The 27,977-nt window shown below is 34.2% G+C and overlaps 3 protein-coding genes and 1 non-coding gene across 5 annotated transcripts; 2 read left to right on the forward strand and 2 right to left on the reverse strand.

The window, feature by feature from the left end:
- The first annotated feature begins 7,658 nt into the window (after positions 1–7,658).
- Positions 7,659–18,974, forward strand: LOC108991020 (zinc finger matrin-type protein 2-like). 2 transcript variants are annotated; one of them, XM_018965165.2, is made up of 11 exons: positions 7,659–7,832; positions 8,031–8,111; positions 8,216–8,243; positions 8,355–8,437; positions 10,157–10,189; positions 17,242–17,320; positions 17,465–17,517; positions 17,859–17,919; positions 18,015–18,097; positions 18,575–18,712; positions 18,804–18,974. In XM_018965165.2, exons 1-10 carry the CDS (start codon positions 7,812–7,814, stop codon positions 18,662–18,664), a joined length of 612 nt encoding a protein of 203 aa, XP_018820710.1. In that variant the 5' UTR covers positions 7,659–7,811; the 3' UTR covers positions 18,665–18,712; positions 18,804–18,974. The 2 variants fall into 2 exon arrangements, with proteins under 2 accessions (XP_018820710.1, XP_018820709.1); XM_018965164.2 differs by having other exon boundaries at positions 7,671–7,832; positions 18,575–18,968.
- A 625-nt stretch (positions 18,975–19,599) lies between these two features.
- On the forward strand, positions 19,600–21,844 carry LOC109016456 (pentatricopeptide repeat-containing protein At1g09190-like). Its single transcript, XM_018998867.2, has one exon. The coding sequence runs from the start codon at positions 19,711–19,713 to the stop codon at positions 21,163–21,165; it is 1,455 nt and encodes a 484-aa protein (XP_018854412.2). The 5' UTR covers positions 19,600–19,710; the 3' UTR covers positions 21,166–21,844.
- A 1,308-nt stretch (positions 21,845–23,152) lies between these two features.
- On the reverse strand, positions 23,153–23,225 carry TRNAA-AGC. The gene has a single exon. It is a non-coding gene; the product is annotated as a tRNA-Ala (tRNA).
- Positions 23,226–24,633: 1,408 nt separating this feature from the next.
- Positions 24,634–27,190, reverse strand: LOC108991016 (GTP-binding protein SAR1A-like). Its single transcript, XM_018965158.2, has 3 exons — positions 26,862–27,190; positions 25,873–26,004; positions 24,634–25,233 (listed from the first exon to the last, which is right to left on the reverse strand). Exons 1-3 carry the CDS (start codon positions 26,988–26,990, stop codon positions 24,913–24,915), a joined length of 582 nt encoding a protein of 193 aa, XP_018820703.1. The 5' UTR covers positions 26,991–27,190; the 3' UTR covers positions 24,634–24,912.
- Between the last annotated feature and the right edge of the window lie 787 nt (positions 27,191–27,977).

The raw sequence follows: 27,977 nt of genomic DNA on the forward strand, positions 1-27,977 counted from the left end.
TTCTAGATTGTAACAATGATGTGTAGCCCTTTAGACTAGTAATAAGAGTTTGTGGCTCTAGTGTTGTTTTCATGAGTTTATAATGAATCCTATAAACTATAGTTAGGGATGTGATCCTTTCATCATTTGATACTATTTCTTTTAATATTTAATAATAAAGCATGTAGGATACTTGCATCAAATAATGAAAGTAAATAATTGGAATAACAATTGAAATAAATTGGACCTTGGAACATGCTGGATTCTACCATACCAAATAATGGGTCATGAAATTTATAATGTCTTTCATCCCTTAGGTAGAGTAGAATTGAAGCATTTAATCTACTTCTTGTGAGTGATTTTATGACAACTTGTTCTAATCAAATATGTATGAAAAAATATTTTTGTTTCCTATGATGTTTAACAACATCTTTTTTTAATAATTGTAGTGACTCATAATCATTGTTTAAACCAATAGTTTTTTTTATAGTTTTAATAGAATAATTAGTAAGAAATTATAATTTTGAAGAGAAAGTGGATTGTTTATAAATTTTATTTTTTGGAATATTAGGAATTATCCAATCTTGCAAATTTATTTTTATATTTAATATATTATAATCTTCTTAATTAATATTATCAGGTTCTATAGGTATATTTACATAGGATTTGGATGAATCATATATGAATAAGGAATTCATTAAGACAGAATTTTTAAACAAGGATCTCCTAATATCAAAGAGAATAAGTAGATCAAGATTTTGAGAGAAGACCATCGAGACCACCTTTAGAGCTTTCTAGCATAAACGGACTGACTAACAAATTTTCCTTGGCTTATCAATACAAGACTCTCAATATACTCTATTTTTTTTTCTATAGTCTATTGTTGTTAAAAATTTGTTTGAGCAAATTCTTACTCTTTTTTTTCTATATAAAGCAATAATACTCAAATGTCTCTGTATCATTTTAATTTCAGTTCTTTAAAAATTGCAATGATAATTCATTTCATCTATTGCTACTTGTTTGCTTAAATATATGATATTTATTAATCATTGCTTCCTTATCTAGTTTTATTAACTCTTCCAATCATTATTTCTTATTCAAACCTTGTATTATAAGCCAAACATCATAAATCATAAAGATCACGATAGTCAATATTACGAGCAAAATAATATTCTATAACTGTATAACAATAGGTAACAGTATACAATATAATGCATATTAATAACCAATGGCTAAGCTAAAAATAAAAACCAATAGCTCTAATACTAATAATGTATCCCAAGTAATAATTAAATCATACATATGATCGGTTATATCGTCTGTTATAATTAATTCAAGCATATAGTTATTATATTGCCTATAATTATATTATATAACAATATAATCACCAATGGCTCTGATACTAAAGATGTAAATCCCAGGTAATAAATAGATAGTAATGGTAATAATATTATTAAGAATAATAGGCGGTATAACCAGCCATATGCATGATAGCAGATAGAGTAGGCAGTATAACCGACAATATGCATGAGGAAGTAAATAATATAGAAAGGATATACAGAATATAACTTCTTCATTAAAAACATAATACTTACAACGAGGCTAATTTTCAAAGGAGTTTGAAGCAGAAGACATGAAGGAAGAAAGATTTACAAAGTGAAGAGAACTGGAGTGGAGTAGTTTGAGCGAGAGAGGAAGAAGCTTCAAATTATAATTCCGAATGCCCTTCTTTCTTCACGAACCCCTTTATATAAACACTAGAACAGTACAAAACAATAATTCTAATAATAATGAACAGTACCAGCCGTCACTAAAAACAAACTAACACAGTACAAGACACATAAACTAATATGTACAAAGTCATTTGTTGTTTTTCTAGACAATAATCTGATATAAATAATAATCTTCTAGGGAGATAATATTCCTGATAATTTCCATCTGTCATGCTGACTAATTGAGAAAGTAATAATCTTCTGAAATCACATAATCTGAAGGTCGTAATTTGTTAATTCTAGTTCAAATGGGTTTTGGGAATCCATCAGGTGTACTAGATGGTAAGGTGAGTAATTTTGAGAAGGAGAAGCGGCTTGGAAATCCTTCTTGTTGGTAATAGATGCTAATTGAGCTTAAAATCTACTCCGTTGGACTAGAATCTTTGGAGTTTTGGTAACTTTTGAAAACATCTTTAAGACATAATCATAATTGTATTTTTCCCACCATTTGACAGAAACTTGGCGAGCTAGAAACATACTGGTTTTGAGTGAGGGATGAGGTTTGATGACGTATTCTCATTTCATAATCTAATTTAATTTTGTTTTAAAAAAGAATAGCAGAAGTGGTGAACAATGGTTTAATGCTGGTGGACTGTCATTTTGTGAAGTAAAAATTCGAAGACTTTCTTGGAGGGGAAGAAAAAGGAGAAGAGGTTTGAGTCAGTAATATTCCCACCATAGTGAGAACCATTTCGAAAGTGTGTTGATTTCTTGTAATTTGTCAAAATGAAGAAATCACGAATGAAGCAAATTTTTATTTTGTTTTAGGAATATTTGTTTTCATGCTTGCTGATAATCATAATAATCATAATAAGGCGGATCATAAGGATGAAAGAACTTTCTTATTAAATAGGAATTTTTTTCCCATTGTTCCAAAGTGAAAACCTGTTTAATGGTGATTTTATGAAAAGCAATAATTGGAGATGCAGATAGAGAATGTTGAGTTTTAAGAGAACAAGAAATTTCAGAGAGAATAATTAAGTCGGTGTCTACTAATATGAATTCATAAAAATGCTGAGTTTTCTTAATATCTTGCGGAACATAATGCATCAAGTAATTTTTTAGGGTTAGACATGTGTTGAATTTCAGATTCGATGGGGAAAATTGGATGCCAATGAAAATTGATGATAATAAGAGATGAAGAATGCTGAGATAATAATGGAGAATTAATAATTTGGGAAGGAGAAGAATAATAAGGGGAAACAAATTTGGAGTAGGTTGGTAATTTTGGAAAGACTAATGGTGAAAATGAATTATAAAATGGTCTAATGTTTTACAGTAATGACTCCAATACCGTATATGGTCTTGGAGTTGCAGAAGGAAAATGTGACTGATAGGGAAGAGATGGTTGCCGTTCGTAGGAAGATTTGGACTTTATTTTTTATTTTGAGGTTGACATGATTTTTCCTGTAAAAATTATCGGGATAGAAAATCAAGAAGAGAATTAGATTCTCTTTTAATATGTTCAATATCAAAGTAAAAAATACTTAATATAGCTTGCCATCTAGCAAATATTTGCTTAGCAACCAGATTTTTCACATGTTTAATCAAAACTTATTTGGCTGATTTACAATCTATTCTAAGTAAAAACTTTTGATTCAACAAATCATCTTGAAATTTAGAAATACATAATACAATAGCTAATTTTTTTTAATAGTACTATAATTCTTTTGGGCAGGATTCCAACATCCTAAACGAAATCGAACAATCTGTTTCAAATCAGTTGATGATTTTTGTTTTATAATTCATCCACATCCAAGATCTAAGGCATCTGTTTCAACAATTTTAAAAGTATGAGGAGATGAGAGTCCTAAGCATGGTAATTTCTTAACATAAGCCTTAATTTGTTTTATAATATTGGTATGTTTTTCTGTCCAAGGAGGTGGATTCTTTTTTAATTTTTTAAATAATGGTTTCCATAATGGCTTGAGAGATTGATAAAAATCTGCAACATAGTTGAGACTCCCTAAAAATCTCTGTAATTAATTCTTATCTTTTATTTCATTTAGAAATTTATCAGCAAATTTTATTGCTCTACTAATTGGTGTAATAGTTTCCTGATAGATTTCATGTCCAATAAATCTAATTTTTTCTTGGAATAACTTTATTTTTGGTGATGAAACGACTAACCCATTTTGTTTAATGATTTGGACAAAAGTATTTAAATGTTTCCAACGTTGTTCAATAGATGAGGAGAATATCAATACATCATCTATATAAACTATTGAAAAATGAGTGAAAGTGATAAATATTTCATTCATAATATTTTGAAATTCATTAAGTGCATTTTTTAATCCAAAGGGTATAACGTTTCATTCATAACGTCCAAAGGGTACTGTAAATGTCATTTTATAACGGTCTTTTTCAGTAATTTGGATTTGATAAAATCCACTTTTCATGTCAAATTTTGAAAATATCGTGGCGTTATATAATCGGGATAATAAATTTTTTTTTATTATGAATTGGGTTTCTAATCTATTGTAGTCTTTTATTTAAAGGTTTATAATTGATGACTAGGTCAGGAACTTTCATTTCTAATTCTGTCTATTTTTTAACATAAAATGTAGCACAACTTCATGGTGATTTGCTTATCCTAATTAATCATTTTGTTAGCAAATCATTAATTTCTTTTTACATAATTCTAATAATTTATTATTAATTTGAATTGGTCTAACTTTAGTTGGAATATTTTTCTTATAATTTTTTTTTTCATAGGGTAATTCAACTATATGTTGCTTTTTATTTCAGAAAGCATTGGGTAAGTTTGAGCATACTTCATTTTCAATTATAGTTTTAAAATTATCAATTTTTTGGGTTAATAATGAGTCTTTTAATTGTTCTTGAATTCTTTTATATTTTAATTTTTGTTTTAAGAAGTTATCTGTTTCTCCTTTCTTTTAATTATGTTTTTTGTTAAAAAATTAATTTTTTTGGTTAATGAAACTTTCTTTAGAGAGTTAATTTATTTTGATACAGGGGAAAACAAGAATTTAAATTGAACTTATTGTCCAAATATTTTAGTAAAAATTCATTCTTCTGTTACAGAGAAAGGATAAGCTAGCGTAAGGAATGGATTTCCTAATATTACTTTAGTATTAATATTTTTTACTAAAATAAATATTATTTTTAAAAAAATTCAATTATTACAGATATGTGCATTAGATAATTTATAATTTATATTTAATTTTGTTCCATTGGCTTGCGATAATATTTCTTTTGTTTTTTCAAAATATTTAGAAGGTATTAATCTCTCTTATATACAATTTAAATCTACTCCTGTATCTAATAGAGCAATTGTAGTGAAAGAAAATTATTGATTAATTGAAACTGTTACTTCAGCATATCATTTTTAAAATTTATCTTATTAAAGATATAAATGAAATTGTCTGTTTCATATTTTATAACTAATGTTGAACACTCTCATTGTTCTTTATTATGTTATTTATCATGAAAATTATTTTCCTTTTTTTCTATTTTTAATAATATATTTTCTTGTAATAATTGTTCATCTGAAACTTCTAATTTAAGATTTGATGTTTTCAAATTTCTGATCTCTTGTTTTATTTTATTGATTTTTTGTTGTGTATATTGCATTGTAATTTTCCGTTTGTCGATTTTAAATATTCCTTTTATTTCTGAAAAATTGGAAAGTGTTGAAAATGATGTTACCGAAGTATTTTGATTATTAAAAGTATCTTTTAACTTTTCTATGTAATCTTTTCTTTATTGAGAGCTACTAATTTTGTCTATTAATCCTAATGTAATATCTTCTTGTTTTGAAACTATGTTAATGGTTTTATTACAAATACAATTATCTTTATCTAGACAATTATAAATCTATACTTCATCTTCTTTGGATTCACTATCAGAAGATTACTCTGAAAAACTTGATTCTTTTAATTGATAGATTTTTTATTTTTCTGAAAAACTATCTTTCTCTTCACTTGAATGTATTATAAAAATATCTAGTTATTTATCTTTTAATGCTTCAGATATATCTAGTTCATTAATCTATTGTTTGACTTTACAATTTGATTTATAATCTCTAACTTTTATAATTTTACATATGGTGATATAATAAGTAATATTAATAAAACTGAATTAACTATGTGCAACCATTTAAGATTAAAAAAATAAATAGAGAAATAAAAGAAATTTGCTAAAAAAGAATTAGGTACCTTTTGTGAACAGTTTGGTTATATCCTATTATTAAGCTATTCAAGAAGACACAAAAAAGTAAAAAAGTTTATAAGAATTATTCTAATAAAAAACGAATATACAAAAAATCCTATAAAAAGATAAAAGATAAACAAACATATAATAAACCACTAAAAAATCTTAAAAGGATTATGAGAGGTGAATGCTTTATCAGGATGACTAACAGTATATACTGGTGTATCAATAATATTTTCAGGAATAATCTCCTGAATCTATGTGTCAAGACTCTGGGATCTAGTATCAAAATATCTGGTGTCAAAATTTTGAGATTTATTATAAGAGATTGATGTAAGAACAGATCTGGGTGTATGATAACTAAATGGTGCTGAAAAAGAATAATGTGAAAAATATATTCTAAAAGGTTGAAAAGCTATCTGGATTGTTCCGTCCACTTTTTGATCTATATATTCATGATCATCCTTAAAATTATTTTCTATCTTAGGTAATATGGTAATATTTTCTAATTGCCATTCATTAGGAAGAATAATTTGATTCCAATTGATTTGTTTAGGAATTTGTATGCTAAACTTTTGTGTACTAGATTGTAATAATAATGTATATCCTTTTGGATTGATAATAAGAGCTTGTGGTTCTAATGTTGTTTTCATTAATTTATAATGGATCATATAAACTACTATTAAAGGATGTGATACTTTCATCATTTGATAATCATTTGTTTAAATATTTAATGTTAAAACATGTAAAATATTAGCATCGAATAATGAAAGAGAATAATTGAGATAACAATTAAAATAAACTGGTCATTCGAACAGGCTTGATTCTACCATTCTAAGTAATTAATCATGAAAATTATAGTGTCTTCTGTCTGTCTTGCTTAATACATTAATATGTGATTGTTTTGAGGTATATGCAACATTACTAATAGTTAATTTTTCTAATTTACTAGAGATTTGTTTCAATAAATCATTTTTGTTTTTGAAAAAAATAATTTTTAAATGAGATGGAATAATTAGCAAACTACGACCCTTACTACTTTCTCAATTAGTCAGCATGACAGATGAAAATTGTCATGAATATTATCTCTCTAGAAGATTATTATTCATGTCAGATTATTATCCAGAAAAACAACAAATGATTTTGTATATACTAGTTTACGTGTCCTACACTGTGTTAGTTTGTTTTTAGTGACTGTTGATACTGTTCTTGTTTTTAGTGTCGGCTTGTATTGTTCATATATTATTAGAATCACTGTTTTGTACTGTTCTAGTGTCAATATAAAGAGATTTGTTTATGGTAGACAATTGATTTGATTTATATATCTCAAATCATATAAAGAAAGATATATTAATTTGTATTTTCTCTAAATCCTCGTAATATTTTTCTTAAATATAATCTCTTTTTATTTTTGTAAAAATTGAAAAAAATACTATTCTTTTATGATTATTTTCTTCTTTCAAATAATATTGTTTGAGACATTTTTTGTTAATTTTAAATTATTATTTATTCAGGATATATATTTAGGCATCATCTCCAATTACTATTATGGTCCATTATACAATTATAAAAATAATAATATAATCACCAATGATTTTGATTTTAAGGTTCGTAAGAAATAATATTTTATTATTTATTTTAAATTATTTTAAATTAATTAAGATATTATATAACTTTATTAAAAAATATTTGTAACATAAATAAAATTTATTTTAAATAAAATTGTAAAAACTTATGCACTAGTTTATCATTACTTTTCGCTTTGTTTACCTTCCCCACTTTTCTTCTACTTCGAAGTTCTGGAGCTCGGAATCAGAAGTAGGGTTTTGCTCAGAATCAGAATTGGGCTAATCTGTGAATTACGTCAAGAATCTTTCTTCTATTTCAATGGCTCACACCAGTGATAATGTAAGTTTTAAGTCTCTTACCATTACTTTCTCAACCTAAAAATTTCATCACATTTTTTCTTTTTATGTTACTGACAGAATATTACAACTTAGTAGAAATCCGAATCATACTTTTTATTTTCACTATCTATTGTTTTCTCTGTGTTCTTTTTTGGGTGTTGACAATAACGTGTTCTTTTTTTCGTAATTGTTTGTGTAGGTTGTTGGGGTTGATAACACCTTCAGAAGAAAATTTGATCGGGACGAATATTTGGAACGAGCGAGGGAACGTGAAAAACAGGTTTTTCTAAATCAAAGTTTCCAATTCTCCCTTTTTGGTTAAGGTTGTTCGATTTTCTGATTAACGCCCCTTGGTTGATTCTGCTTATCTTGTGTTGTATATAGGAGGCGGAGTCGCGGGGTAAATCTAAATGTGAGTAATGTAATCCGAAAATCTTCTTTCTTTTGTATTTGTTTCTTATTTGGTGGATTTATCTACATCTGTGTTAACGTTAGAGAAATGGGTTGGCTGGTTTTGTTACAGCCAGAGGCCCTCCAGTGCAGAGGAAGCCCTTGAAACACAGGGATTATGAAGTGGACCTTGACTCTCGCTTGGGAAAAACTCAGGTGTGTCGCTGTTTTTATATCTTGGACCCTGCTACAGCTACCGAGGATCTCACCGAGAAGGCAAAATTTTTTTTTTTTCAAAATTTATTTTAAACCCCTTAAACATTTAAAAAAAAAAATTCACAAATTCGTTAAAAAACATTTCCTTAACCATTACGTTAAAAAAAAAAAAAAAATCAAATCAGTGACGATCCTCGGTGGCCCAAGCATTATTCTTATATCTTTTCTAGATATGCATTGTCTTTCTGCTAGGACCTTTTTGGTTGTAAGTTGTACTTTTTGGTAGACCATTTCTTATATGACAGCTCAATATGGTGTTTATGACTTTGATTCCGCTTGTCTACTGGAGTACTATCGATTCCGATAAGCAATTGTTAAAGGGAGTTGTTCAGTAGGTTCCTGGTTATGTATGCCGTATAATCCATGGAACATGATAAACTTGTGGCTTTTTCTAGAGGAAAGAAAAAACCACAATAGATGGCAAGAGTATTACAATGAAACTGGTTATCATATCTTACAGAATTGGTTTTTAGAATTCGTTAATTAAACTTGTGGCTTTTTCTAGAGAAAAGAAAAAAAAAACACAATAGATGGCAAGAGTATTACAATGAAACTGGTTATCACATCGTACAGAATAGGTTTTTAGACTTTGTTAATTAATTCTTGAGTGTTTGATTGGTGGGAATTTCAAAGGTTGTGGTTAATCTGTATAATGCTGGTAGATGTGCCACTTTTGAGAACCCAGAATAATTTTTACTAATGTAATTGTGCAACTTGATGCAATTTTACATGATAATTGACCGTAACTTGCTGGATTTCTGATTTTTTATACCTATTGAGGTGTTGACTATTTGGTTAGCTCTCTGCTCCAGTTTTGTAACATGCCCGTGATCTGTGAAGCCAGATTTCTCAAGAATGATTAAGATTTGGGATTGGCACTGCTGGTACTTGCAGATTGGGACAATATTATAATATGCTAGGTGTCTCCCTATGCTGCTTTTTATGCTGTTTTTATGAGGATAATGGTAGGACTTATCCCTCTTTGGAAGGGGATTCAGTCGGTGGAGTGACATCACCCTACCGATATAGAGGTATCAAAACTTTGAAGCAAGCATGCAAGATATAATGGGCTTGGATATATATATATATTGGCCTTAAACAGTTTCCTTTATGGACTTTGGATTTTTTATAAGAGGAGTTCTAGGTTCACAGAGGGATCTCACAAAAGTATAGTTCACAAAGTGATGTGCCTAGATGTGATATGTTAGATTTTTTTTATAGTAAAAGAACATTACATTTTGATGTACGACAACAATCCACATTAGTTGCGAACTCTATTGTTGCGAGATCTTTTTGTGAACCAAATATTTCTCTTTCTATAAATCTGCCAAGGCCATTAATCCTTTTCTTGGAGATTTACCATAAAATTTTGGATCCTGAGCTTGGCATGTTCTAGATTTTGAATTTGTTCTATACAAATTTTCATGGGTTTATACCATCATAACCCTAATCGTTTGGGGGCATGTTTTGCTTCTTGCTTGCATTTATTTTTATTTGTTTCCTGCCTGATAAGTTTCCTGGCACAATAGCATGCCTTTCTGTTTCCCTTTAGTTTCAAAAGGATGAAACATCTTTCAGCATTTTATGTTGAGTATTTTATGCATGGGTCTTTGATTGGCAAAATTATTGACCTTATTATATCATTTTTTATTTTTGCAGGTTGTTACTCCAGTGGCACCCTTAAGTCAGCAGGTATGCAACCATATTTTTGTTTTCTTATAAGTAAAATAATAGCCAGTATGCAAACATGTTCTCATGTGTCCCTTGTCACCATATGGTTATTGATGATTCTACCTTTTGAATGTACAATTTTATTTTTCGTATGGCCTCCTAATCAAAATTACCATTTTTTTAAAGTTTTGGGTGCTATTTTGATACTTGTTCAATGTTTGTTAGGATGAGGGTGGTGTAACACACTGTGGTTTTCAAGACAAATCTCTGGCAAGGGCCTGTTTAATTTTATTTTTTAAGTGATTCAATCTTAAAATTTGGTTAGATTATCAAATTAGTGTTTGGTTGAACTAAGCACAAGACTAAAATTTTTAAACTAACAAATTGAATACATCACAATTAAACAGGGTAATCTGATTGTGATGTAATGGATTATTCAATAAATGAAAATCAAGTTGAAGAATCCAAACCAAGAGGCCTAAATCTTGTCACTCCTCACCAATCCTGGTTGAGCTAGGTGAGTGCCATGATAGTTATAAAAACCAAGATCGATCAAGCTAATCTAGGCCCTTTATCCCACAGACTTTTATTTTAAGCGGTAAGCTCACTCACTTGGCTGTGTTGACTGTAAATGTCTATATCAATGAATAAAAAAACACCTCCATTAAGATATTAGATTTGTTTTGCCGAAGGGAATACTAGAACTTGTGAAGGTAAAATCTGTTGTCTGTATCGCTAGATCCAAACTATCGAAAAGCTATTCTTATGAATCCCATTTCTCATCTTGGGTTTCCCTGTGGTACTTTCGACAATTGCTTGGTTGAGGAAGATGATATTGCTCATGGGGGATTTCTGAAATGTCTTAAACCTTGTGGTTAATGTACATCTCAAATGACTTAATTTTAATTACTTTACTAAGAATGGAACACTTTTTTTTTTTTTTGAACAAGGAATGCTCTCCTTAATTTATTAATAACCCTCGCTTAAGGCGGAGGAAAACCAACATTACATCGATCCACCAATAAACCAATACCACAAAAAGACAATACCAAACCAAAAGTAAAGAAAAAACACAAGATTTCTACAGCCGAAAATTTGGGAGCCCCGTTTTATCTAGCCGAATAATCCCCTTCAACAACCTTGGCAAATTCTGATCACCTTCATAACAAATACACCTCTCTTCCTCCCCTTGTCTTGTAAGAAAATCCGCCGCTTGGTTACCTTCGCAAAATTGATGCCCCACCATGAAATTAACACCTTGAAGCTCCTTGAGTAAGTCATCCCAAAAATCCCACAAGTATCACAAAGAACATCTTCCCCCAGTGAGCCAATCCACCACCAATCTGGAATCACTCTCAATGACCACATTGAAAATATTTAGCTTTTTGCACAATACAACCCCCTCCTTAATAGCCCTTAACTCTGCCTCATTATTAGTACCATGACCAAAGTGAGCTGAAAAAGCCCCTTGGACCTTGCTGAAATTGTCCCTGATCACGCCTCCTCCCCCACAACTTCCCGGATTGCCACGACATCTCCCATCACAGTTTAATTTCATCTAACTAGTAGGTGGTCTCTTCCAAGCAACCAGACGGAGACGACGGACGTGTTAGACTGGCTGAGGCACATCGAGATTGCTAAGAAGCTGCATGTCATGCGAAGAGAGAGGCCCAGTTGCCGTGATTTCCCCTGCCAACACTCGAAGCCAATATTTCACCGACGACCATACATTTTCGGCTGAGTCTTTCACTCCTTCCATCCTAGCCTTACACCTCCTCGTCCACAATTTCCAAGTGATCAAACATGGCAATAAACTGAGCATCAGACCTTTGACAGTGGACCTTCTTGCACAACGAAACCAATTCGACATTTTGGCCCACCAAGATTGCAAACGCAGATGTGGGATCCCCAGCTCGTTACTAGCTTTTTCCCTTACCTGGTTAGCAAACTCCCCCATGCACAAGACATGATCTAAAGATTCTGGAGCTTTTCTTGTGCAACAGTCACATCATGAAGCCAACGACATGCCCCTGCCTTGCACTCTATCATCCACCACTAGAGCTCGAAACCTTGCTTTCCACACACACAAAGACACCCTTTTAGGAAGCAATTGGTGCCAAATCCACTCTTGCCACTGTAATGGTTCCCCTTTAAGCCGGACCACTTCCCAAGCACTTGCCGAAGAGAAAATTCCATCCTTAGATGGCTTCCAGATAAAAACGTTTGAACCTTCTCTACCCATTGAAATTTTCGGAACAATCTCAGCCGTGATCTCTTCACCAACCAGATCCACTAGCCTATCATAATCCCAGGAACTAGCAGACCAACAATCTTTTATTTGCAGCGAATTGTTTTGAATGTCATCCACACACACGGAAAGAGGTCCTGAAGCAAGCCATCTGTCATGCCAAAACGACGTGTTTCCACCTCGCACTAAAACCTGGATGTTCTCAGTGACCTCAGGTAAAACCAAAACAATGGATTTTCAGAGCCGGGATCCCGATGAGTTCGCAGGGGCGAGGACAACAGGCCTAGACTTTTAAGTATTTTGTATGAAAAAAATCAGTCCACATGTTCTTCATTGACATAATCCTCCATGCAAACTTCATGTGCAGCGAACGTTGGACTTCTTTAAAGTCCCGCAAGCCCAAACCTCCCTCCTTTGTAGGCTTACACAACTTTGACCAAGCTCTTCATTTCATCCGCTGAACACCATTGACATCCCCCCAAAAGAAACTAGCTAAAATAGAATTAATTTGCTTGATGGTAACCAAAGGCACACTTGTTACCGAGGAGATGTATAGTCATACTCGAAGGTACATGTCTTAACAAAATCAACCTTCCCCCTTGTGAAAGAATTTTTAACTTCCACCTTGCCACCTTGTTACGAATTTTAGCCACAAGAGGTTCCAAAATTCTGGCCGTTAGTCTCCCCACAACCAGCTGTGCACCCAAATATGTCATAGGAAAATTTCCTTCCTTGAAACTTGTCATTCTCATCAAAGCATGCTTACGTGAAATATTAATAAACTTTGAAGGGTAAAAAGCAGATTTTTCTTTACTAATCTACTGGCCTGACCATCTTTCATAAAGATCTAGCGTCTCAATGAGCCTCTTAATAGACCTTCTCCCACCATTAACAAAAACTAAAAGATCATCTGCATATAATAAATGGGAAACCAAAGAAGCTCCTATTGGATGGTAAAATCTACCAATCCGACCCTCTTCAAAATTCTTCCTTAACAAACGGGACAAAACTTCCTCCATCACAATAAATAGATAAGGAGATAAATGATCTTCTTGCCGTAAGCCCCGAACAGGTTGGAAAAAACCTTTGAAAGTTTCATTCATCATGATTGAGAACCAAGGGAACTTAACACACTCCCCAATCAACTTGCAAAAATTGTTAGAGAAGCCAAAACCTTTTAGCACCGCTAGAAGAAAACCACAGTCCACCTGATCATACGTCTTAGTCATGTCAAGTTTTACCATCACATTGCCGCCCACGGATTTCTTATTCAAAGAATGCACCATTTCTTGAGCAAGCGTAATATTTTCAAAAATATTACGCCCTGGCACAAAAGCACCGCTCAGGAGAAACCAACTTATTTAACATCCCTGTCATCCTCTTAACAATAATCTTCGAAAAAATGTTGTAGGCCACAGAGCAAAAACTAATAGGTCGGAATTTATCAAAACTTTTTGGCTCTTGAACTTTAGGAATAAGAACAATGAAAGATGATGAATAAAACTTGAGGCAACGGTGTACCACGGAAAAATTCACCAGCCGCCTCCACCACATATTTTTTAACAATATCCCAACAAGCAATATAAAATGCAGATCCGAAACCATATGGCCCTGGGCTACTATATTTAGGAATGGAAAATAGTGCTTCTTTTACCTCTTCCTCCGACAGATCCATACAAAGCATATGATTATCTCCTGCCGTGATACTGACTTCCAGTAACGACGACAAATCCGCAGGTTCCACACTTGAAGTTTCCATGGAAAGTCTTTAAAATAATTCGTGGCACTGATGTGAATTTCTTCCGGATTGTCCAACACCCTCCCGTCTGAAAGAACCATTCTAGAAATAACTACTTGTTTCTAGCGTTGGTTGATCACCAAATGATAATACTTTGTGTTTTGTTCACCTTCAACCATCCACTTCATTTTTGCAATCTGACCCAATCTCGTCGCCTCTCTTCTCTCCCACATATCGAGTTCTATCTTGGTCAACAAATAGTCGGCTTCTACCTCATGAGAATAGCCAGATTGAAGCTGGTGCTCCAGAGTTTCAACTCTCTCTTGAAGTTCTCTTAACATAAAATCCACCCTAGCAAAGACCGATTTATTCCAAGCCCGTAATGCAAGTTTTGTCCGCTTAAGCCACGCCACAAGTTTCAGAAGACCAGTAATAGAATCCGGTCTATTCCAAGCCTCTTCTACGCACGCCGAGAAGCCTTCATGTGAGCACCACATGTTTTGAAAGCGAAAAGGTGGAGGACCATAGGATGCTAACGGTCTATCAAAATACACCACCATTGGGCAGTGGTTAGAAGTCTTCCTCCCCAAGTAATCAAGCTGGCCAAGAGTAAATTGACTAGAAAAATTATTATTGATGACCGCCCTATCCAACCGTGCCCAGCTTCTTGATCTCTCCTCATGTCCATTACACCAAGACATATGTCTCCCTCCATGAGAAAGTTCAAATAGGCCACACCTATCTAAATAACCATTGAAATTTGTCATAGAAGACAACGGCCTAGGATTTCCGCCAATTCTCTCATTGTCATTACGAATAGCATTGAAGTCCCCTACCACTAGCTAAGGATGATTTGCCACCTGAACCTCTTCCAAATCTTTCCATAATTCTCTTCTTTCAACTTGATTACATTTGGCATACACAAAAGTCACTAAAAACTTTTTATTCTCCAAGATAAACCACCCAGTAACCATTTGTGCAGACTTACACAGCACCTCAAAAGCTTGTTCATCTCTCGATAAAATCCATAACTTGCCCCCTTCAGCTTTATTGGAGTAGAAAAAATTAAAAGATGAGCTTACCCAGGAGATGCATGCGACACTCCTCAGCAAAAGGCTTAGAAATCGCCACTAAAGATACACTTTTCTTGGTAACTAAACTTTTCAACCGCTTTCTTGATCGGCCTAACCCCTTCACATTCCAGAACAATATTGTATCATTCATAGATTAAGTTTTTGAGGACGGGAGTGCACCTGTTGAGATTTCTTTACTGCCGTCTTAATAAGACCCGTCGACTAATCAGATAACCTTCGGGGATCAACGTCAGAATCATAAATCTTATCCTTACCCAGCCTCAAAATTCGGTCATCCACCTCTCGATCCGAAGAGTAGTCAGGCACAACAACACTTTGTGGTGCATTAGCCCTATCCAGGACCCCTTCTGAAGACGCCATTTTATCCAAAGGCTCACGAACCTCCATCATCTCATCCTCAAGTACTGCCAGCACTACTTCCCCCTGAACATCATTTTCATTAAAATTCTTGCTAGGCTCCTCATCACACCAAACCTCCACACACACAACATCACTAGCCTCGACCTGCACCCTTCCAGCACTCAACACATCACCATACACATCCCCCTGTGATCACTCCGTAAAGAATCCTGCACGACCCCCTCGACACTCACTACTTTTTCCCCTTCAGAAATTTGCACAGCATTGTTCGTATTCTCATTCATGTTACCCAACACCCCTTTATCAGATTTCAGTTGCCAAATCTTTTTCGCCTTATGTTTTACCTCCCCTTGTCTCCTCTCCCCAACCCTATAGACCACCGACGTGTGCACTTGATGGAAACATTTTTGACAATAAAAACCAAGTTTTTCATGCTTGGCTTCCTGCTATATTCTTTTCGACGGTGAAAAAACAATTAGGAAACCCTGCACCGGCTCCACAGTCAGGTCCACTTCCACACAAATACGTGCCCCCGAAGCCCTAGTTTGATCGAGTGTTGCATTATCCGTCCCTAGGTATCAACCAAATCATGCTAATATCTATAAGCAATCCTTCCTATACAAGTGCATTGGCAACCCTAGTAGACAAATTCATTGAGGAGCCAATGGAGATTCCTTGTGCAAGTCAAACTCTTTCGTCCTTTTGAAAAGCCGAAAAGTATAACCCCCCACCATGCACAAAATCACGTTCATTTTTCATTAAGATCAAAACATGATATTTATCCATAAAACTTGTTGTTGGGATCTCTAGCTACCCCCACGTCTTAACAACTGCAAGCCGAATATCATCAATAGAAGGTTGAGATCACATGAACTTCATAACTAAAGCAAACCGAAAGTCTTCTGCTGCCTTTGCCATTTCTGGTTCCGAAAAATTAAATCCAAATTTCCAGTCGATCTCCACCGGAAACCGCATAGGTACCTTGAAAGCAGGGGAATCTGCCGTACGGGACACCGCTTGAGCGTAAGAAACCACCCCCGAGCCACCCTGTTCAACAGGCCCCACCAACGGCAAAACCATCGGAGGGGCTACGGTTGCCGACATGGGCGAACCCTAGCAAAACGAACCAAAACTTTTCCAAAATTGGAAATCCCGGAAATCATGGAATCGCCTCAGAATCGCCAATATATAACATATACAATTACTAAGAATGGAACACACTAACTATATTAAGCTCTTTAAGAGACTGGGATTTCAGGCATGAGGACTTTCCATGGGAAGATTTAACTTCATAGTGATGAGGATTTGATGGGTGGTTCTCTTTTGGCAACTGAACTAGATTGGCATAGTTGGGGGGGGGTGGGGGGGGGTAAGATTTTGTTTGGAACCATTCTATTTGGGTAGAGAGGGTTTACTTCTTGTTTCTTTATTTTTTTTATAGGTAATCAAAGATTTTATTTAAAAAAGGCATAGCCCAAGTACATAGGTTGTTTTTCTTTTATATATTGGTCTGAAGGAAGAAGAATAGTGGTATTATGAAGTGAGCCAAGTCGAGTTTGTAACTGAAACTCATGTCATTTTTCAAAATTTTTGTTTACGCTGTCCTTTTGTGATTAAATCTGTTCTTTTGCAGGCCGGATACTTCTGTTCTGTTTGTGAGTGTGTGGTAAAGGATTCTGCAAATTACTTGGATCATATAAATGGAAAAAAACGTATGTGGTTATCTATAGACGATTTTGTTTCATCAATTAGTTTTGGGAACTACTTACCCAAAAAAAAAAAAAAAAGCAGTTTTGGTAACTATTTTTTCCAATTTCTTCCATTTTCCTAATGGTTCATTTGCTTTTGTTTCATAGATCAAAGAGCGTTGGGTATGTCTATGCGGGTCGAACGGGCATCTGTCGAACAGGTACATTTTAGAAAGTACTTTGAAGTTTAATGAATGCACCAATAATTAAACATAGGTGACAAATGATGCAACCCTTGTAAGACTTGCTCTCGAGCATAATTTTTATACATGCAACAATGTACAGAGTAAACCACGAGGAATACAAGATAGAGGAGATTGTGTACATGGGTTTTTTAATAAAGATTCCTTATGAAAAACAAAAAAGAAGAAAAAGAAAATAGAGGAGATTGCCACAATTCTTTTAAAGATAAAACTATTTTTCTGACCTAAGCATGTCATTGATCACAAGTACATATTTGTCTAGCAACAGTGATTATGAGCTGCAAATTCTATGGTCTCAGGTCAAAGAGAGGTTCGAACTGCTTAAGAAACGGAGTGCTCCTGGCAGCTTCACAGAGCAAGGTAAAGAATTTTATGGCGTAAACAGAAAATGCATATATTTTTTGAAGACGTTTATCTAATTGGTGATGGAAAATTGATGTCTGCCTTTGTCACAGATCTTGATGAGCGGATCTTAAAGCAGCAGCAAGAAGAGGAGGAACGGAAGCGCCAACGTCGAGAAAAGAAGAAAGAAAAGAAGGTGTGTGCTCTATATCACCACAGGTTGCTTATTGCTTAGATTTGTGAACGATAAGTTTATAGGGAAAAAAGAACGGGTGCTCTATATCACTATCACCACAGGTTGGCCTAAGTGGTGAAAGTTTTGGTCTTGGGATATCACTTTCTTCAAGGTCTAAGGTTCAACACGTCATGGGTGCAAACAAATTAACAATCCTTTGGGGCCACACCTCTTGGTGAAAAGCCAGCGATTTAACTAGTTACGCATAGGGAAACTTTCGAGGGTGCGGGTGCACGGGACTGGAGTTTACTTTGCATGGATGGGTCCGAAGAGTCCTGCCTTAGAGAAGTTCCTTGACATAAAAAAAAAAAAAAAAAAAAAAAATGCATTTGTTGCGCCAAAGCTATGCAATTAAGAGCATATTATCTTTTGAATGTGTGAGCATATCATGTTTACCATAATATTTCCTGATAATTTTTGGTCTGTATCTGGGTTCAGAAAGAGAAGGCGGCAGAGGAGGAAGTTGACATGGATCCTGATGTAGCGGCTATGATGGGATTTGGGGGTTTCAGTTCATCCAAGAAGTGATAACGTTTAATCGTGGGAGTCTTGCTTTGAAGGAACAACTCACTTTAGGTACCTTGACCTTTTAGAAACAGTAATTACTAATGATTTTGAATATTTATAGTGAAAATCAAAGTTTGCTGAAGCTCGACATTTTTGACAGATTTCCCAGGTGAGATATCATCCATATTCACGCTTTGTACATTTTTAATCCTTGCGATACTAGATGTAACTTATAAGATTCAAGGCTACTTTGTACATTTCTCCTGACTCTGTTGTGGCGAAAGAAAGTCTGCATTAGTTGGAGGAAGGCAATAATCGCTTGACATGTAAACCTTTTGCTTTGTGTGTAACAAGCCAAATAAGAAATCCAACGAATCTAATCTCACAACCAAAGTCAGAAGATGATGAAAAAATATGGCTACAAAGCGTGGGGGGACGCGGTTAGGTTGGGTTGGTAGAAAGGAAAATATGTTCTTGTTCCCTCTCATGGAAGCTGCAAATTTAATCACGAAGTTAGTTGATTCAAAATTTATATCAATTTATCTCATCTCATTATTATAATTTTTTTAAATTTTTAAATAAAATATAATAAATAATTCAATTTATTTAGATCTTAAAATAATAATAATATTAAAAATAATATTGTAAAATTATTTAATTCAACCTACTTAAAATTATTTCAGCTGAGGCTAATCTTCTGGTCAACATGACATATCTATTCTAGTTTTCTTTATATGATTTTAAAATGTTGGAGTTTTTATTATTTTTTTGACACTTAATTGAAACAAATATAGACAAAATCCGATGACAGAAATGGTAAAAACTAGAAACCAAGGGAGCAAAAAGATAAGAATGTAAAAATCGGGAGTAAGTGCTCAACGCCAAGAAAGTTATTGCAATTCCCTGCAACGCCAAGAATATACGACTCGTCGTTTACGAGACCCCACCTCCCGCTGTCCACCCACCATAAGGTCCACGACACTTCAAATTTCTGCTTTTCTGACTGTAACACGTTTCTCTCGCACAATCGCTATGACTGGCAGTATCACATTGCCGTAGCTGGAACCATGAGCAAAGCCTACCGCGAGGCAGAACGGCGAGTCCTCCGCCTTCTCCACGGCCACAAAACCAGAACCCAGATTCCCCAAATCCACGCCCACTTCCTCCGCCACGGTCTTGACCAATCCAACCAAGTCCTCGCCCACTTCGTCTCCGTTTGCGGGTCCCTTGACAAAATGGCTTATGCAAATCGCATCTTTCTCCAAACGCACAACCCAAATATTTTCCTCTTCAATTCCATGATCAAAGGCTATTCACTTTGTGGACCCTTTGAACAGTCTCTCCATCTGTTTTCTCTTTTGAAAAGTCGCAGCATTCGGCCTGATGAATACACGTTTGCGCCATTGCTTAAGTCGTGTTCTGGTCTTTGTGGTTTCAAAATTGGGAAATGTGTTCATGCGGATATTATTAGAGTCGGGTTTGAGTGTTTTGGTTCTATTCGAATCGGGATTATAGAGTTTTACGTGACTTGTGAGAGAATGGATGATGCTACGAAGGTGTTCAATGCAATGTCTTACAGGGATGTAGTGGTTTGGAATTTGATGATTCGGGGTTTCTGCAAGATGGGTAACGTTGATTTGGGGCTACATTTGTTTAGGCAGATGACTGAAAGGAGCATTGTTTCTTGGAATTCAATGATTGCTTCCTTAGCACAGAGTGGACGAGATAATGAGGCTCTGGAACTTTTTGGTGAGATGTGGCAGCAGGGTCTTGAACCAGATGAGGCGACTGTGGTCATTGTTTTGCCTGTTTGTGCACGTTTGGGGGCTTTTGACGTTGGTCAGTGGATACACTCTCACTCAGGTTCTAGAGGGCTTCTGCACGATGTTATTTCTGTGGGTAATTCGCTTGTAGATTTTTATTGTAAATGTGGAAATTTAGAAATTGCATGGAATATTTTTAATGAAATGCCAGTCAAAAATGTCGTTTCATGGAATGCAATGATCTCGGGTCTGGCATTTAATGGGAAGGGTGAGACTGGGGTCAACTTGTTTGAGGAAATGATCAATAAAGGTATGAGCCCTAATGGTGCAACGTTTGTAGGTGCTTTAGCATGTTGTGCCCATACAGGCTTGGTGGAAAGAGGACGAGAGTTGTTTGCTTCTATGACAGCAAATCACCAAATCCATCCAAAACTTGAGCATTATGGATGTATGGTTGATCTTCTTGGGCGTAGTGGGTGTGTGGGGGAGGCTCATGGCTTGATTAGAAGCATGGCAATGAAACCAAACGCTGCTTTATGGGGTGCATTGCTCGGTGCTTGCCGTACTCATGGTGATTTAGAGCTTGCAGAACTCGCAGTAAAAGAGCTGATCAATCTTGAACCATGGAATTCTGGTAATTATGTGCTCTTGTCAAATATATATGCGGAAGAAGGGAGGTGGGATGAGGTTGAGAAGGTCCGGGTTTTAATGAAGGAAAAGTGCGTCAAGAAAGCACCAGGGCAGAGTGTGATTAAATAGTTATGAAATGTGGGAGTCCTTATTCTTGGTTGGTAAGGTAATAGTGCCATGGTTCTAAGTTGTGATACTTACCACCATCTCCACCATGAATGAAGATTGTACATGGTGGATGCTTAGGGAATGACTTTCAGCAAAGGCAAAGGAGGCTGAATGGTTTGGGTATCTCCCTAGATCCCGGTCATATACATGAAGAGGATTATGAGACCACATGAAAATGGGAGCAGGAGGCAGAAAGGAAGCTAACCTGCGGATGGGGTAAGAGAACTTACAACTAGGTTTCTTATGGAGAGAATATACCCTGAAAAATGCATTTAGTGAAACGCATTTAGAGTTTGAGATATCCTACTAGGTACATATCTAAGCATCATAGTGTCCTTTCGGGGAAACCCCTCTTTTTGTCCATCACAAATATAAAGAAAGAAAAACTTGGTTACATTCTTCTAAATGAAGTACATCAAGACAGCCGGACATCGTATGTTATCATTTTCTCCAATGATACTTCAAGTTGTCATATAAGATGGAAAAACAGCAAACAATAATCAGCATGAAAGTGTGGAAGCTGATTGAGTTTGGCAATCGGTGTGCATTGCTTGTTACTCCTTCAATATACTGTCCCACATTGAAATTCCCTGTACAAACAGAAACTTTTGTTATTAATTGAATAGTTGTTCGTCTTAAGCATGCCATTATATTCACGTAACATACCTAGCATATTGAGATTGAATTTTGTAAAGACAAGTCCACAGATGATGGAGATCATTACCAGGAAAAAAAGAAAAAGAACAAAAAAAGAACAAAACAAAAAAGATATGAAAGAGAGCAGTAGAAATATGCTACCTCTTTGGCTTGTGTAGCTGCAGCCAGCGTTTAGTGCATATCTCACTGATGGTATGGTCGCTTTATTGTGGAACATGATGTTTGAAAAAAGTTCATCAATGCAATTGAGAACTTCTTGTGTTTCGGCTAGGCAAGGTCCATTACAGAATAAGTCAGCAGCCACAGGAGGTACATCAATGTTCCCACTCGGGTTCAATCTATATGCCTCATTACATCCAATATAGATCTGTGCCACATACAAATTACAAAAATAAAAGAAGTGACACTACAAAAAAGAAACATGAACTTCACTGAATATAGAAATTACAAGGTTTTTATATGAAATGCTCTACTATAACAAGCTTGCTAGCTACAAACCTACAAAGGAATTAGGTTAGAATAGAAAGGTTAAAGATGAACATAAGGTTCTCACTCACAAGCTTATTGTTGAAACACATTAGGGCATTTGCTACCTCTTGCCCAGGGTTGTCCTGTGCATATCCTATTCACAATTATATCCAACATCCATGAGGATAATGAAAAAGGTATGATGAAAACAAGAAAAAGTTGTGAATGTCGCAGGACTATGACCTGAGGAGCAGCACATGGCAATGGAAATTAGACTGAGGATGAAGCATTTCTGCTTTGGAAAGACTGAGAATGCCATTGTGAGAGCTGCGAGGAAGATGAAGTGGGGAAGAAATATTTGAGCTGGATCAGTAATACAGTGTGCTATTTATTGTAAGGGATGATTTAAGTCTTTAATATAGAAATATAAAATGCGGTGATAAAAGGCTAAAAGATTTTAAGAAAAAAAATGAAGATTAGCTGGTGATTGTTGAGGATAAATGGACTGAAAGGAAGAGTTGAAGTTGGTGTTTTGGCCACCAACTTGTACTTGTCTTTTCAAAAAATTGAGTCTTGGAACTGAGAACTGATATCTTTTTGTCATCTTTTCAGTGGATTGAGTTCACATATCCATCAGAGTTCAACAAAATTCCTCTGCCTAAAAGTTGAAACAAGTTGAAAAGCACGTAGGGATGTAAGCATTCACCTTTTCAAGACAAGGAAAGGTAGAAAAGGACATGTTCTCTTTGCAACTACCAGGAAATCTGCAGCTGTGGAGAAAATAATTAAAAAGACTTAAAAATTAGGGGAATGAATGATGAAGTGGAGATGCGGGGTATCGATCCCCGTACCTCTCGCATGCTAAGCGAGCGCTCTACCATCTGAGCTACATCCCCTTTTGGATAGAGGCCAAGTTTTTTAAGTACTAATAGTAACTAATATTGATCGATTTTTTTAGAAAGAGAAAGAACAGCTTGGTATTATTACGAGTTAGGTTTAAAATAAAAAAAAATTTACGCAACTTCCTATTATTCACGCAACTTCCACACATTATATTTTTTTTAATTTTTATTATTTTTTCTTTTATCAAATATTTAATATATGAATAATGAATAGAAAAATTGAATTAGTTTAAAAGGAATAAATTCAAAAAAAAAATTTTAAAATTTTTAAAAAATCTTAAAATTTTAAAAAAATGTGATATGTGGAGGTTGGGAGGTTGTGTAGCATTGCTCAAGCTTTATTTATTTAAGATTATTGTTACATCCATAAAAAGATTACACAGAAGTAATATTACAAATTAACGTAACTTCATTTAATCTATTATATATACTTTATAATAAAATAATTTCACAATCTGACAAACCACATTATACCAAATTAATTTATAAAATTATTTTTATATAATCTATTTGTGGCTAGAATATTTCCCTTTTTTTAATTTTCATTTGAACACAACTTAAAATTATTGACGAATTACAGTTGTAGAGCATGAGCTTAACAAACCCGAACTCAAAATTCTTTTTTATTCCAATATGAATCAAACTTAATTTGTTGTTTTTTTTTTTAAAATTATTGAAATCATATATATTTTTATAAATTTATAATGATAATGAGTTTCTTAATTATGTTAAGATTATGCCATTTAAGTGACAACTCTTGTATTTATACTGAATCATATATGACTTTTATCATTAAGACAATTATTAATGTTATTACGCAGAATTTGTTCATCTACAATTTTTTTTTTTTTTTTTAAATAAGCTTTTATAAAAATTTATATTCATCGTAAAGTTAGAAACAATACTGTAAAATTATATTAACAAGGATTCAAACATGTATCACATTAAAAACATAATTTCATTGTAAAATTAGAAATTACATTATAAAATTAAAATATATATATATATATATATATATATACATGAAATCATTCAATCTTATGTGAGTTAAAATGAATTTACAAGAGTTTGAGATATACAGACTTAATTCATAATCAAGTGATCCAAATCCAAATCGAGTTTGTCTATAAAAGTAAGTTTGAGTTGTTCATGAACGGCTTGGTTTGGCAGATAAAAATAAGCTGCAGGGTAAATCCGTGGAAGCATATTATATGTTTTCTTCCCAACGATCCAGGAAAAGAATTTCAAAAGCTTACCACTCCATTAATTGAAGGCAGTCAGGAAACAAGTATGGATTCCTTTCCTCTTCCGTCTCCTTGAACCATATATCTACTGGTCTTTCTGATGGGTAATTTATAGCCAGGAAATAGCTAGCATGATTGTAATTAATGCATAAACGAGGTTGAGTAGAATTTGGAACTCATTCCTGAATTACATAACAGAAAAATGGGGTTTCCTCGTCTCTAAAATGCCCTGCTCCCCTCTATCAGAGCACAAATCATCAAAATTACTTTTCATGTTGAGAGCTATCTTTGTGGATTCACCATAAACAAAGGAACACAAAAGGAAACATGTGGAATATATCTCCAACAGTAATTTTTTAACTGACAAGAAGTCCAGCTCCATTTTGTAGGAAATAACATATAGAAATAAGATGACAAATCTTCACTTCTAAGGCCTACTACTTAATGTACTGGGAAAGCCATTTGAAACCATCTCCGTAACCCATTTTCCGAACAATACTACACATGAAAACCTCAAGAGGGCGGACATTCGAGTCTGCCAGGTTAACCTTACCCTTACCTGTGGTGAAGTTGGTTAGGCCCAGGTGGAAACGCAATTCTTCCTCTGAGGCAGCATATGGTATATCAATCTTATTGCCAAGAATAAGGAATGGAACATTTGCCAAGGCCTCATCAGAGAGGAGAGCATCCAACTCTTTTTTTGACTCGGCAAATCTCTCCTTGTCATAAGCATCCACTAAGTAGACAACTGCATCCACCTTCAGAACAAAAACGAAATTTATTTAGCAAAAGAGCATTCACTTAACAATGAAGATAGAGACAAGAATCCTGCAGCATGGTGGAACAACCTACAATTAGAGCATAACCTGAAACATATGATGTAAGGCTCGAATAACACAAGCCCATAAACAACAGCAGAGGCCACAAGTGTTCAATTGGGATAGCAAAGTAGATCACATGGGATGATTATCATCTACCTATGAAAGATATAGTGAGAGATGGAGAGAAAAAAACAGTAAATATGGGTGGATACATACGGTGATACAAGCACAAAATCCTCATCTGATGAGCTTTTAAAAAAATTGGTTAAAAATACTACCAGGGGAGTAACTTTTCCATGGTAAACCAAAATCGGGGAGAGTCTAAATCTGGCTACTAGAAACAAATAGTCACAACTGTCAATAGTTCAAATCATGTTTCCTATTGTTCAACCTTGAATCATAAAATTGACTATCGGAAAAATAATTAGTGAAAATTTCAAGTATTCTCAAGGGTAAAAACAAAATGTCAAGCATAATCACTAACATTTCTTTTTATAAGTAATCACTAACATTACATTACATGTATCATTAACTGAACATACTTATCAAGGATAATTGATATACTGAGAAATTTACCTTGGCATAGTAATCTTTCCAAACTCTACGAGCTATCTGGTGTCCTCCCAAATCAAAAGCCTTGAATTTGATTTGCCCAATACTCAATTCTTCTGACGTTGGATACTGTGTTGGCTGGTGTTGAACTAATCTCTGCAATATTTCATTACCAATGCCCAGAAAAAAGAATATCAAGTAAGTGGAAGTAACTTCGTTCAGAATTACTATGATTGAAAAAGAAATGCACTCTCAGCCTAGGTTTCATGTCGTTTTGACCTCCAAAATTAAAAGTCTCAAATAAACTACAACTACTAACTGTATTGAGAAAGTGATTGAAAATCTCGTCTTTTTTTTTCTCTCTCCATTTATAAAGTACTTTTTCCAATTCGCTATCTATTCCAGGCAATAAGCAGAACTTTCAATGAAAAAGAAAAGACTACCAACATTTACAAACCAAAAAAAGAAAAGTACAGGGCTTAGCTCAAATCAGCTTCGAGGCAAGTGGAGTATCTAGTACTTATCACATAATTGCAGAAACTCGCTTATAAACTAACATCCAATTCACTTTCTTTTCATATCCCACATTTCTCATCAACCAAACCACCATTCAATTATAAGAAAATAACACAAAGAAAAACTCAATTTCAAAGCACAATACTCAAAATTTTCAACACCAGCTAAAACCAAAGAAACCCAAGTCGAATCCTTTTCTTTTTCATCATCCCGAATTTTTCTTCAATTTCATTTCATTTACAACATTCAAATTTTTAAGAAGTACAATTTTTAATCAAAGACCGAAAATAAACTCTTAATAAAGAATCACAGCACCATCAACTGAGATATAAAGAAACAAAATCAAGACTTCCCTAACTTCTCCTCGACAACCAGACAGAACAATTTGAACAAATTAATAATGAAGTTTCAAAACAATTAGAGAAATACTTAAGAATCTTCTTTCTTTTTCTTTATTTTTTTTTTTTTGGGGGGGGGGGGTGTTGAAGAAAAAGTACCTCATCTTTGAGCATATGAAGCAACGTCGTTTTCCCGGCATTATCAAGACCCAAGAACAAGATCTTGGCCTCCTTTTGCCACAGCCCCAGCGACGCTAGAACTCCGTAGAACCAATCGAACAAAAACATGGTTTTACGAAGACGATACTCCGAACCCACCCAATATTTACCACGATTGCCACCCGATCGAAACCAGAGAGAGAGAGAGAAGAGTGGCTCTGCGTGGAAATGAAAATATAATGCTATGTTTATTTGGGATTGTTGGGAGTTGTGGTGGTCACTGGTGACTGGCTGGGCCAGTTTCAGTCGGGTGGTAGGTGGGGGAGAATGTGTTGTTGTGGGCGGACCGGGTTACCGGGTAGATGTTGCTGGGACCGTTCTAGTGGGTTGTGTACAGTCCACGAGGTCCACGATGCTCTGGATTTTTTGTTTTTATTATTTTTTTTTATATTTTTTTTTTGTAAATACTAAATCTATATTAATTGGGTTTGATAATTTAACGTCGTTTACTTTATTAATTTTAATTTATGAATTTATTTAAAATTAGTTAACTCATTTATTTATGAATTCTTTAAAAATCTGATATGTTAAATAATGTGACTAGAGTAATAAATTTAAGACAAATAATAAAATTACTTTATTATTATATTTACTTTCTAGGCATAATGTTTTCTTCAAGATTTTAAAATGTCAAAGTATAATTTTAATCTCTAATAATCTTTTTATTAACCTATTAAGCCTATAAACAAGTATAGACACCAATTTTTTTTATTTTTTATTAAGGGGTGGGAAGTTCGAACCCAAATTTTCTATTTAAAGAATCGAGTTATATATCATCAGGCCATTAGACTCTTGACGTTTAGATACCAAATTGAATCTTAGGAATAGTTTCAAAGAGATTATCCTATGATTCAACACGTGCCTTAAAATTTTTTAAAGATTTTGAGCCTAAAATAAATTGAAGGGACTAATTTTATATGTAACTTAAATTTAATGGTATACACTATACACATAAATTATCGAGTTCCTATCTAAAAGAATCACATTATATATAATGAAATGAAAGCAATATGAGAGTGATTTATGATATTACTTTTAAATAATAGGATTACATGC

The sequence above is a fragment of the Juglans regia genome, chromosome 11 (genome assembly GCF_001411555.2).
Source record: "Juglans regia cultivar Chandler chromosome 11, Walnut 2.0, whole genome shotgun sequence".
In the NCBI taxonomy this organism is placed as follows: Eukaryota; Viridiplantae; Streptophyta; class Magnoliopsida; order Fagales; family Juglandaceae; genus Juglans; species Juglans regia.